The sequence below is a fragment of the Glycine soja genome, chromosome 6 (assembly GCF_004193775.1).
Source record: "Glycine soja cultivar W05 chromosome 6, ASM419377v2, whole genome shotgun sequence".
Taxonomy (NCBI): domain Eukaryota; kingdom Viridiplantae; phylum Streptophyta; class Magnoliopsida; order Fabales; family Fabaceae; genus Glycine; species Glycine soja.
This window is the reverse complement of record NC_041007.1, coordinates 13,503,395-13,516,224: the sequence shown is the minus strand read 5'-3', so window position 1 is coordinate 13,516,224 and position 12,830 is coordinate 13,503,395. Positions and strand designations below refer to the sequence as shown.

General features: G+C 35.6%; 1 protein-coding gene across 1 annotated transcript; it reads right to left on the bottom strand.

Moving 5' to 3' along the window:
• Positions 1 to 4,571: 4,571 nt before the first annotated feature.
• On the bottom strand, positions 4,572 to 11,159 carry LOC114415982 (ribonuclease TUDOR 1-like). The gene is made up of 17 exons (XM_028380851.1): positions 10,949 to 11,159; positions 10,496 to 10,665; positions 10,307 to 10,381; positions 10,028 to 10,141; positions 9,823 to 9,927; positions 9,145 to 9,351; positions 8,853 to 9,062; positions 8,674 to 8,781; positions 7,950 to 8,120; positions 7,667 to 7,864; positions 7,226 to 7,588; positions 6,911 to 7,141; positions 6,644 to 6,832; positions 6,488 to 6,565; positions 6,205 to 6,399; positions 5,189 to 5,566; positions 4,572 to 5,060 (listed from the first exon to the last, which is right to left on the bottom strand). The coding sequence occupies exons 2-17, from the start codon at positions 10,652 to 10,654 to the stop codon at positions 4,869 to 4,871; spliced, it is 2,973 nt and encodes a 990-aa protein (XP_028236652.1). The 5' UTR covers positions 10,655 to 10,665; positions 10,949 to 11,159; the 3' UTR covers positions 4,572 to 4,868.
• Positions 11,160 to 12,830: the final 1,671 nt, after the last annotated feature.

Genomic DNA, 12,830 nt, shown 5'->3' with positions numbered 1-12,830 from the left:
TTTTTGTCTTTTAACTTTTAAATTTGAGTCATTTTTATTCTTTAACTTATAAGTGGTTTTAAACAATTGCAAAGTTTCTTTTATAACCACCTCAAAATGTAAAATACTACTGACATTACTTTCAAGTTGATAGAGTGACCAAGATGGCTCAAATTTAAAAGCTAAAGGACTAAAATGATTTTGTTTGAATAAAAGGCAAAAAATGAATCTTTAAATTAACATAAACAACCAAAAGTATATATTTTAGCCTATTTTGAATTTTAAATCATTAACTAAGATTTTTTTTCGTTTTTCTCTACCCCACCCTTCTTTCTCATCGCCCTTCTTAGTAAAATTTATTTACTAATGTCTCAAACCCCCAAAACCCTAAATTCCAAGGAGACATCCTATATCACCCAAATCGCCGCTCCCCATTCCTTCACCTCCTTCAACTAGTACTCTAGGAGCTTTGGTGTTGCCATTGACCACAACTTTTGCATCTACAACCACAACCCTTTTTGTGAGATTTTCTAATGCGACTACGACCCTGATAGCAAATTTGAAACTTATTTCGCTTTATGTTTTGGATTTTGATTTAAATCTCAAAAATCCAAAAACCCTAGATTTATTTCCTAATGTCTCAAACCCCAAAAACCCTAGATTCCGAGACATCCTATATCACCCAACTCGCCGCTTCCCATTCCTTCACCTCCTTCAACTAGTACTCTAGGAGCTTTGGTGTCGCCATTGACCACAACTTTTTCATCTACAACTGCAACCCTTTTTGTGAGATTTTCTAATGCGACTACGACTTTGATAGCAAAATTTGAAACTTCTTTTGCTTTATGTTTTGAATTTTGATGTAAATCTCTGTCTCAAAGACTTTTTTCATGCATTTTATTGTTGATTTTTGTATAACTTGAGAAAATTTGTATGTTGTATGACTTCGACCCTTACAATAGAATCTGAAGTGTTTTTTTGCTTTATGTTTTGATCCAGATTTGTGTCTTAAAGGCTTGTTTCATGAATTTCTGTTGTTGATTTTTTTTATCAATTTCTTGGGTTTGATAAAATTTGAACAATGACTTTTTTGTGCATTTTTATTGTTGATCTTTTTATAAATTTCTTATACTTGAGGAAATTTGAATGTTGCATGACTTTGACTCTGACAATAGAATCTGAAGCTCCTTTGTTTTGATCTAGATCTATGTCTTAAAAGCTTGTTTGGTGCATTGTTACTTATCAACAATGTATTTGAAATATGATACTTTCCATTTATTTTACCAAATTTGCTATGTTTTGTTTTTGCATTCTTGAAGTTGTTTATAGATCTATATTATTTGTAATCTGGTCGATTTATTCATATTTTAATTGAGAGACATGTTTAAATCTCTCTCCATTGCCTCCATCTTAGAATTTCTTATGTACTCTTCTAAGCATTTTTTTTCCTTTACTCTTTATTCACATCTCCTATATTTCTAGATGCACAAACATATAAAATTGATTATTATTGTTAAAATGAGCATTGTTAATTTTATTTTTTTATTTAAAGGTAAAGATGCCTTTAAACATAAAATAAATAACAAATTTCACTCGCCACAGATGTTCATCCACTGTTGAGGATATTTTGCATGCTCCTTTTGAGATTGTCATCGTTTCAAGGAACTCTGGATGCATATGAACATCTCCCATCTTCAGTTCTACCATACGGATTATGTTCTATCTCGGTTAAGGTATATTCTCTCGCATAAGGATTCTCCCATGATTCTCTCAACTTTGTGATGGGCATGGAAGGGAAAAAAATGTAGTGTTTTTGCAGACTCTTGACATTTAACATATGTTTGGAGAATGATCTATACTACAACCATTGAATTCAAAGTGTTCTGATTTATCTTTTTTTCACACTTGTCAAGTTCAGAATCACTGGGAACCCCCTAACTGATAATTATATGAAGATTAACATGGATGGAGCTTATCTTCATAATGTGAATAACGTGGGAACTTGAGGTAGTATAAGAGGATCATATGGTGAGTGGATTTCTGTTTTTTCTGTCATTTTAGACCTGATATACAATATTTTAAAATCAGACTAGTCATTAAACTAGTCAAGACACCTTCAATCGTGGTTGAACTAGGATTAAACCGAGATAGAATATAAATCAAACATAATTAATTACAAAATCTATAGTTTCTTAACATTTTAAGCGCATACAAAAGTCTAAATCAAACATAAATCGGAGTTTCAATAATATATATCAATATTCATTAATAATAGCAAGTTTACATTTAGAATAAAAAAATGATAAATATTTTAGTTGACTTTCATTTATATAAGAAACAATGAAAATGTATTAAGCATTTTTCGTTGACCCACAATAAATAAGTTTTTTTTGCCGATTTCCCCCCTTTTCATTCTTTGGCTGGCTTTTCTTCAAGTCAGTTTTGGGGTTTATTCAAACTGATCAACTAATTGGTTGATTGGTTTTCTGTTCCGACCGACCGGTTCAATTTGGTTTAGAACATAGCTAGTATGCTTTATTAGCTGAACTTTTAGCATTGGAGAAAGGGCTTCAACGATACTAATTGCTTGGTTTCAAACTTATAATAAGTGAAATAAATAGTTTTGAAGTGGTTATTTTATCTCATAATTAGTGAGGTTGTGTTAAAGATCTCACATCAACTAAAGATATGAACAAGATAAAGTATATAAGTGAAAAACTTGTCCAAACACACATTCTAAAATAATATCAAAGTTTATCCTAACGAGAGTGTTGTTGGACCTATTGGACACCTACTCAGTAGCTATTAAATCACCCATAGTCTAGTCATGCAAATTTCATGTGTGAAATGTCTAGCTCTCGACTTGAAGGTGGTGTATTAGAGATCTTATATTGAATAACAACAAGACCAAAATAGTATATATAAATGGAAATATCTCTCACCTTACAAGTCAATTTCATAAAATTAAATTAGATACAAACTCACATTCTAAGAGTATGTATATAGACATTATATTATATAATTGGGTTGTTACTGATATTTACATATCTCGGGAGGCAATTTTCTTGACAGATTGGCATCTTTGGGAGCAAGATATGATCAAGATTTCCGTTCTTGGACTTTTCTTCCTGTTTGCTGCTGTACCGAAAAAGAAAATATTTAAAGGTAGGGATGGATGTTACACAAAGGCGAGTTGCTAAATAGAGCGCAAGTTTCGGAATAGTAGATTCACATCCAGCTGAAAGCTGCGTAGTTTCTGTGATTGTCTTGAATGATTTCAATCTACGGCAGTGTATCAAGGTAATTACTACGCTGCTGTTCTGAAGCTGAAGCAATTACAATTTTAAAAAAGGCTGGAGCCTACTTCCCTCGAACAAGGGAGGCTGGTTTTGTTCCTAGTGCTAATCCTTGGGGTGCTTCACAGGGCTTCATCTTGCGTGGAACATAAGGAAATCATGCTGACCAAAAAGAAAGATAAAGAACCTGAAATTAGTTAAAGGCAAGTGAAAGTTCAACATGGATGGATAGCCGATAAGTAATCGTTATTCTGACAATCTGGTAGAATCCTAGTTGGAGTCTCTATGTTTGGGAAACCACTGCGGGATTATTCATGCATGATGCCAGGTACGATGCTACTCCCCATTGGTTATCTATGCATTTTTCTACCTACTTTTAGGCCTTGGCTCCCTCGTATTACTCGAAAGAATAATGTTTAGTCTTCCCCTGTTCCGTTCCTCTTTCACTCGACACCACCATACCACCATCACTCGCCAAACCATTACCATGAGTCTCTGTCGGAGACCAACTGGCGCCAAGCTGAAGCTGCCGTGAATGGAGCAGTGACCTACAACAAGCTAAAGGCTGGAGCTTCCGTTAAACACCGCAAATGGCCAACAGCAACGTGCTTCGACAGTTTTGCATTCGCATTCTTTATTTCTGTTTCTATAAGGTGTAAGTGTTTATTTAATGTGTTCAGTTGTTCGTCAAAATAAAATAGAAATACAGATGTTGAGGATAGGTATTTGTATAGGACAAAAGAATTGCTTCGACAAGCAAGAGACCAATGATCTAAACAAGATATAATAAAACTGTCCCGCAACTGTATTAACATGCAGATTAGGCAAACCACTAACACTGCAAGGAGAAAGTTAGACACAGGCGGTCAAGTATACAGAGCAAAAATCCACCTACGAAATTGCAGACGACCAAGCTATCAGTTTATGATCACGACAAAGAGCATCAATCTACAGAGAGATGTGGTCTATTACGAAGTTGTTCTCAACGTGCATCTACTAGGGTTATCAGGAGATGAATGGAGACACAAATATGGTGGGGACAGGTAGCATATCTAAGTTTGATATGGGATATGTGTTAGCTCTAAGTTATTTGACCTAGTTTCTTTAATCAACGACCTTTTAGGTAACACTAATAATCAATTCCTCCTACAGTAATACACATTCCAACGTAATACCCATTCTAATTATGTTAAACATTAAAAAAATATATTAAAAACAATTATACTTAACTTTATTACGGTAAAAATTCCCCTAAGCCGAAACTAAACCTAGAAAAAAAAGGAAGACAATTTCTTAAAAGACCAAAAGACAAACAAGCAAGAAATATTAAACGACAACAAAACATCTTTGTTGTCCTCATGGTAACAGAGAACCTTGCCGCATGTACCTTATTAAGACATCTATAGAAAACAATTGTTCCACCAACCTAAAGACAAAATATAAACAAAAAAAATAAAACAAAACTTACAAAGGAATCCGCACGGCATTTTCTTTTTTCTCTCTAGCTCAAAAAAAAATAAAAATTGTTCAAGCCTATTAACTTCAGTCATGTTCTCTCAAGATGTCTATTTTATAATTTACCTCCTGTTACACTTATTTACGGCCACCACCGGTCTTTCTAGGAGGAGGAGCAGTGTCCTCGTCGTCTGACTGAATATCTCCATACTGCCACATTCCACGCCTGCTGGTCTTTGCTTCATCCTGGAAATTCTCCAAATTATCGAGAGCTGTCTGTCTGTCTTTTCTGTCCCACCTGTTTCTTTTTTCTGTCCTAGCAAGCCCTTCCTGGAAATTCCACAAAAAAACAATAATAAGAAAAGGCATATTTGTGGGGTATTGTTTCTGTATGACCATGGAGAATCAAACCAAAGGACATGACAAACACTTCAAGCAAGAGTGAACAGTAATATAACCTGTAGCATGGCAGCATTAACGCTGATTTCAGCATCCACAGCAACAAGAGTTACAGCAAGGATTGCCCCAGTTCCCTGCCCTTTCACTTTTCCTCCCGAAGTATCTTTCTCCTCAACCTTGGCCCTGAACTCTTTTCCACTGTTTAAAGTGAGTTCACTCAAATATTCAGCTGCTTCTTGGCCAAAATCCTCTTCCAAGTTTGGAATCTTGATGTATGCAAGGCTACACAGTTGAGCAAGACCAGGTGCCGCAGACACAGATGGATCAACAGGCCGTAGTTGACTGTAGGGTACTACTTCTTGATTTCCATAATCGACGTAGAATACTTCGAACAAGTCGTTGGGGGATTCAACTGGTCCTCGGGGTGTGTTGACAACCTACACACAATTCAATTATGTATAATCAATATAGAGAAGATAAAAAAATATGGCACCCGACACCATTTCATAAGGAAAACAGAAATTGAGTGGAAATAGACAAGGTGATACAACAAGTATTTACTGACTATTTAGCAGCTCATCAACTTTGTAAAATTACACGACATTGCAAAAAGTGGTATTGAACAAGTAGTGTTGGCCATATGATGAAATATTAGGTTACCTCATTTTTCAATAATATATTATAACAGGAAAAAAAATGTATGGGAGATTGTGAACAAGAAAAATCTGGTGTACCAAGGTGAAACCATTGTTTATAAACTCTAGCAGCTTGCTTTAATAGTGCAAAAAATATTTTTACAGGAAAATATAAATTTACACCATATTGACGGAAAATCGACTTAAATGCTTGACAAGAAACCTAGATAACAAATCAATAACAAAGTGGGGAGCAGGAGTGGGAGGAAGCAGCTAAAGGATCTACCAGAAAACAGAAAAATGTGGAACGGAACAAATGGGTTTCATCACCCAATCATGAAAATAATTTTCACCAACCCCTGTTTAATGACCACATTTATTCAGCTACAGAATAGCAATGCTTAGATCAGTATGGGGGGGAATCTTGTGTAGGAACTTACCATTGCCCGGTACCAAGATTTGTCAGCATGAAAATAACAAAGGACTATATCACCCTTCTTAGGATTGAAAGCACCAAGCACAGGAGCATCCTTTAGGTTCAAAGAAGCAAGCTGTTGCTGAATGGATGCAATCTTTTGATCTCCAACTGTCTGAACATAGAATTTACCACCACCCAAGACTTCCGTAACAATTACCTACCAATGTATAACAACGGGATAAGCCATTCATCATTTTTAAACATGAAAATGGTAATTAGTAAAAAGTGTCCTGATTCTTGAGTACCTTAAGTACTTCTTGCTGTTTGTTCTCAACTGCTGCACCATTAGATACTTCCTCTCCTTCAACAAAATTCTCCCAGATCTGCAAAACAATTTACTTTAGAATAGTTAACAGGGAACAAATAGTGGTAATGTAAACATGATCAGGACCCATTCTTACTTTCAGCTTTTGCCTTTTAGCAGATTGTTCAGCTTGATCCAGAAGATGAAAATCAGGAATTCTATCACTGCCAAAGGATGTTTGGAGTTTTGCCAGACCAGCTTCGAGCAGTGTAATTGCCACGTTGGTCCTCGACTCCCATAAGGATCCCAAGAATGTTCCAGTTCGATCAACGGTTTCAACCTCTATCTGCAAAAAATAAAAAATATTTAACAATAAAATAAGCGGGCATACAGGAATCTAAAGTTCAGAAAGGAATTGATTTACCTCAACATCTCTTTGCATTATCTTTCTCCTCATCAGAGCAATTGCTTCGTCAGAATATGGTTCAGCACGACCAGGACACCTGACTCCAGAAAAAGAGAAAGCAATGCTGCAAGTTTCTTTTGGAATTAACAACTTAAAACGATGACCACTGAGCACATATTCCACAACAGCAGGAACTCTTCTACTTCGGTGCAGGAAAGGCAAGAAGTCTCTGGCTTTCTTAGCCGATGCCTAATATGAGTCAAAGGAGTTACATGTTTGAGTTATTTATAAGCTTTGGTGTAGAAACAAAAGTTCATGTAACTATTTTTTTACCGTGGTCAAATCAGTTATATGCATCACTGGAGGATCCTTGGCAGAGTGGGTGCCTTTCCTTCCAGAAATTGCACGTGATTCAGCAGCAAGAAGAGCATCATAATAGTTAGATCTCTCTTCAAAGTCACGATGTCTAATGACAGTTCCAAAGCCACGGCCAACTATTAACTCAGCAACATTCACCCCATTTTGCTGACTTCCAGCAGGTGGAGCAGATGATGGGGCATCATCATTGTCAACCTTTGCACCGGACAATAGGAAGACTGATCCAAAATCCATTACTCGGGAATCAGAAGCTGCTGATGGAACTACAGATCCATCTGTGGGAGAAACCTTTCTAGAATATTCCATTTGAACATTAACCTGAAAAGATAGGAGTAATCAATTACAACTGAATTCAAAAATGTTATTAAAAGAAGGTATCATAAGATATTTTCATACTTGACGACCAATGAGGCGTGTTCTCAAGAACTCCTTTGCTTCACGGGCATAGGGAGCTGGTTTTTCGTCTCGACGGGGATTGCCCATTTTTGGACACCTAATACTTGAAAGGTTAACTCGCCTCTCAGCTAGAGGACTACCATATGGAATGGAATCATCAGCAACAACAATACAATCTCCACTCACAACCTCAACCACCTGTAAAACTCAAGTTAAAATGTGATATGTTTATATGAATGAAGACTGACTGTTTGGCATAAATAAATGATTGAGCAATATTTACCTTGCCAGAAAAATTCTGGTTATGAATTGCCTTTGAATTTGAAGGCGGTGGTACATAGTTTGTCCACATCCTTAACCTGTCTTTCTTAGCCTGCAGCTCCGCAGTCTTCAGCTTTCGCTTTGCCTCTTCTTCCATCATATTTGCACTCCATTCAACGTATTTTGCATAACCCTATTTGATTGCAATTTTGAAGAGGGAAACATACTCAGTATATGATTAATATTTCATAATTGAAAGATGTGGGAAAACATTCTAAATCTCCCTCTACAAGACTATTAAGATCACTTTAGCACAATTCAAAAACCAAATCCAAGAGGGGAGAAACTAATGAAATCAGACTCCAACTAAATGTCATGAAATAGATATAACCTAGAAATGATATTGCATTAAAACCAAGATAATAATAAAACAAAGGAACGGTAAAACATTCATACATTATTTATGTACAACTCTTAAATCAAAAGAGAACAAAAGAATCACAAATAAGTAGAGACTATATAGTACACACATGCACACGCATGCATGCACGCACACACACACTTCAACAAGAAATTATTTGAGTACAAATATAAGAGGATAAAAGCTTGTTTCAGTCTCAAATAAACCAATGTAGTAATACTACGGTACAAAATCATGGAAGTAAACTCAGGTCCACGATGAAACATTAATTGATTTAGAGCAAATAAATCATGATAATATCACCCCACACAAATGAATCACATACGTTTTCTACAAGCTCCAATGCTAGGTCCTTTGCTGATTCACCATCAGGATAATACACCGACCCAATTAAATTGCTGAACTTATCGACACCTTCCAGGACAAGTCGAACCTACATACCATTTGGATTAGAAAATTTTCAGAAATGCAAAATCATATAACTTATAGAAACACATTACTTACATCTCGATTCAATACACGCATCTCAGTGAAAAATTTAGCATCATGTGCAAAAGGATCAGCTGCAGTTTCAGCAGATGTTGAAACTGCAAGTCTTTGTGCAGATGTAAGTGGGGCTTGAGGTTCCCCAGGAACATCTCCATTGGTGTCATCAGATACCAACTCTGGTTCAACAACACTTTCAGGTGCAGCTCTCCTTCCCATTTGTGGAGCCTGGGGTAAAGGTAAAACAATTAGCTGCATGTGTGAATAAAGACGGTAGCAAATAGCAATAGCAACAGCATTTGACACATACCTGAATTCCAGCAACAAAAACTTGAACAAACTGAAACTCCGGGAGCAAATAGATTCGGAGTGTACTGCCATCACGAACCTGCTCAACAACTGCCTCCATGGGCAATCCCTTGTTTGCATTTAAAAAAGTCATAGCATCAAAGTTACTAGGGTCACCAAGGGCAGAAGGTGGTAAATTTCTGATTGATGCCTCAGCAGCACCGGGAACCTGAAATCACCACAAAACCATAAATTGTACGCAGATGAGGGATTTCAATAAATTAACCAGGGACCATCACTACACATCTCCAATTTTCATCCAGTTCTAGCAGCATCCTATCCTGTTAATTTAACTGACAGTGAAAGACGATATCTATAGAATAGATTGCATAACAAAGCATAAGCTCATTCCATAATCAAATGCGGGTTTAGAACATGATCATGCAAGTGCTCCTTACCACTAACACAAGTAAATTTACATGCAATATGTACAACTTCAAGACAATGGCAGTAGTAAACACTTGCTTTACATCAGCAAAGATGCCGAACACAATGCACTTTGGTTTCCAAGTACACCAAGTTGCCAGGACAGCAACGAATTCACATCTAATTATCAATTTTTGTGGCAAAAAACACACCTTAATTACGATTTTTGCCAACAAAAAAAACTTTTAATCAAAAGAGGAAAAAACAAACAAACCTTGCTCCACCGGCCAAGGCCTTCTTGTTTAGCCTGTTCTTCCAACCGTAACAATTCTGCCAGGTACGGACTCGCTTCTCCTTTCTGCTGCCCCTGTTCCCTGACCTGCATTGCACAAAAAAGCAATCAACAACGCAATTCATCACCGGGTTAAGTGAAACATTCAAACGTGGAACATCCAGACACAAAGAACACGGCTTTCTACCTTAACCCATCCTTGAGAAACAACCAGCATGGCAACATTCTTGTCCCCGAGAAAAACGGTTCCAAAGTCCCGACTTATGGACGGCACGTTGTAGTCCACTCTGAAGGTCACTTCCTGTTCCAAAAAAAAATAAAATCCCAACAAAACCATCACATCAGAGACACATTGCACGCTTTCACCAAAACAAGACAAAACCACCACACTCGATCAGATCAAAGTAGTGGTAGTAGTAGTAGCAACTGAATCAATCAATGAACTCTATTTCAATTTTCAACGCACCTTCCCTATGCAGAGCTTCCTCAGAAACTCTCTGCTTTCCCATGCAAACGGCTCGTCCACACCACCTCTACGCGCCTACCACAATTCGCAAAAAAAAAAAAAAAAAACACTAAAGCAATTAACACAAAGCTTTAAATTATTTAATTGATTAATTAATCCAATGAAAAAAAGTCAAATAACTAAAAATACCAGTCTAGGTGCAATTAAAGAAGATAGAGTAATGGTCTTCTCAGGCAAAGGACCAGGTTTGGTGCTGGAGATCGCCACAATGACCAAACAGTCCCCGGAAGGAACCGCCTTCACTCTTCCCCTGTACCATCCGGTGGCCCCACTCGCCGCTGATGCCATTCTTCAACGATCTGCGATAAATACAAAACGACATCAGACACAACCAAAACGATTTTCAGCAACCTTCAAAGCAATTAAACGGGAAAATCAGAAGTTTCAGTAACGTGACATCATGTCATTTATCATGCAACAATAGATTCAATGAATTCTGCATCGAAAACACTCAGATCCAGAAACAAAAACGCCAGATTTCGAAAACAAGTGAGTGAAATAACCAGAACAACACGGATCGGATAATTGAAAATGAAAATGCGATCGATCACGAACGCAGCAACGAGCGAGTGAGTGCGATACCTTGGAAATGGTTGGCGCTTCGGATCTAGCAAAATCCAAAAGAGTTGAACCGAACACAGAAAGTGAATAATTCTGTGTGAGGTTTTCGGGATGGATCCGAAGCGGAAGCAGGAGCGCAGCAAAACAAGAGTTCCTGGCGGAGGATCCGGGAGAGTACACAGAATAAGAGAAAGAGAGAAATGTGGGTTTTATATGAAAGTGGTTTATATGGACAATGACCATGAGGAAAATGCGAAATGCTTATGTAATGTAACCCTTGTTTTTTGACTAATTACGAGAATTGCCCTTTAGAATCATTACGGAAAGTCGGAAACTACATAGATCTCGTATTACATCATCGCTAGATATATCTTCATAGGGAGAGAGACATATCAGCCTCCTTGATTTTAGCTTCTCTGATTTTTAATTTTTGCATCATCCAAACTCCGACACAATTTTTTCTTGCATAAATTATAATCATGATTGCGAATGAAAATAATAAATGTTAAGATTTTTTTAGGAACAAAAAAAGTGTGATAAATCAAATATCAAATTGGAATATAAAAAAAAATCAAAACTCTAAAAAGTGGGGTTTGAAAATAAAATCTAAACAATTATGATAATATTATGTGTTTAAAATTGTTGAAATGTAAACATATCATTTGAAATTATTTATGTTTGAAATTTTAAATATGTAAATAATAAATGAAATAAAACATCTGAATATTATTTGAAATTTTATAATGAGGTATTGAAATTTTGCAAATAATAATATTTTAGAGAAATAAAGAATAAAAATGCAAATTTCAATTCTCTTTCAAATAGTCATAGTCAGACTCACATACTTGTTCCACCAAACTTCATTATGTTATTAAAAGACGTGGTGACTTTTGTCATTAACAAATGTTTATTTATTTAATTAATTTTTATAAAATAGCAGCTTAATTAATAGAAAAGAAAAAGTGTATACTAATTAATACAAATTATTTAAATAACGGTGAAAAACAAAAAACATGAAGACGACAACAATAGATAATACTCCCGTTAGAAAAATTATTAAAACAACATTTGTATTTCCTTTGTTTATTATATATTTATCCACATTTCATGCATGTTGCGGAATTCTTACCGAAAAAATTGTGTATTTTACACAGTATTTACATCACAGATTTAAAAAGGACCAGTTTAATAGGGATAAGGTGTTTTTTTTATTGTTGATAATAGGAATAAGGTGATTTGTATGAGAGTGTAAAAGTGAAAATAAACCTTCATATATGTATGTCTGTTGTGCTGCTTTAGTTTAGATGCAACAATTGTTCAGTAAATTAGTATAGCATATCACTTGCGTGCCAATTCACATATTTAACGAGTGTTATTATGGTCTTTCCACACAATACAAAGTAGGAGGCCAGTGGTAAGTAGGTGTTTGTTTAAATGAAAATTGCAATTCCTATGTAATTTTAGGAACTGGAAATCCAGCTCAAATTTAGGGTATATTATTCCTCATATCAAAATTTGGAAATGGACAAAAATAAAGAACACGTGTTGTAAAAAAAAAAAAGACGTGTCCTTGAAGCTGCAAGGTTTCATAATTTGAAAGGTTAAAAAGAGTTGGAGGCCCAAACATCTTGTTCGGTTTAAAAAATGCTCTTTTTTTTTTTGGGAGAAGCTGTCAAAGAAATAAAAAATAAATGTTTTCTTCAATCAACTGAGGAGACATGTTTTTCTTTATTAAGTCATGTTAGAAAAAATCAACTAAAAAGTCAGATAATAGTTAAAAGTTATTAAGCTAAATTATTAAATTATAAATATTTATTTATTAAAGTATCTGAAAATATAGAATTACATAAATCAATTTATTTATATGATATTTGTTATATAAACTAGTACCATGATTAAAATA

Coding starts and splice junctions, on each gene's coding strand:
- LOC114415982 (XM_028380851.1), bottom strand. CDS start 10,654: ATGGCATCAGCGGCGAGTGGGGCCACCGGATGGTACAGGGGAAGAGTG. Junction 6,566..6,643: donor CTAAAAGGCAAAAGCTGAAA/GTAAGAATGGGT, acceptor ATTGTTTTGCAG/ATCTGGGAGAATTTTGTTGA. Junction 5,567..6,204: donor AATCTTGGTACCGGGCAATG/GTAAGTTCCTAC, acceptor AATTGTGTGTAG/GTTGTCAACACACCCCGAGG.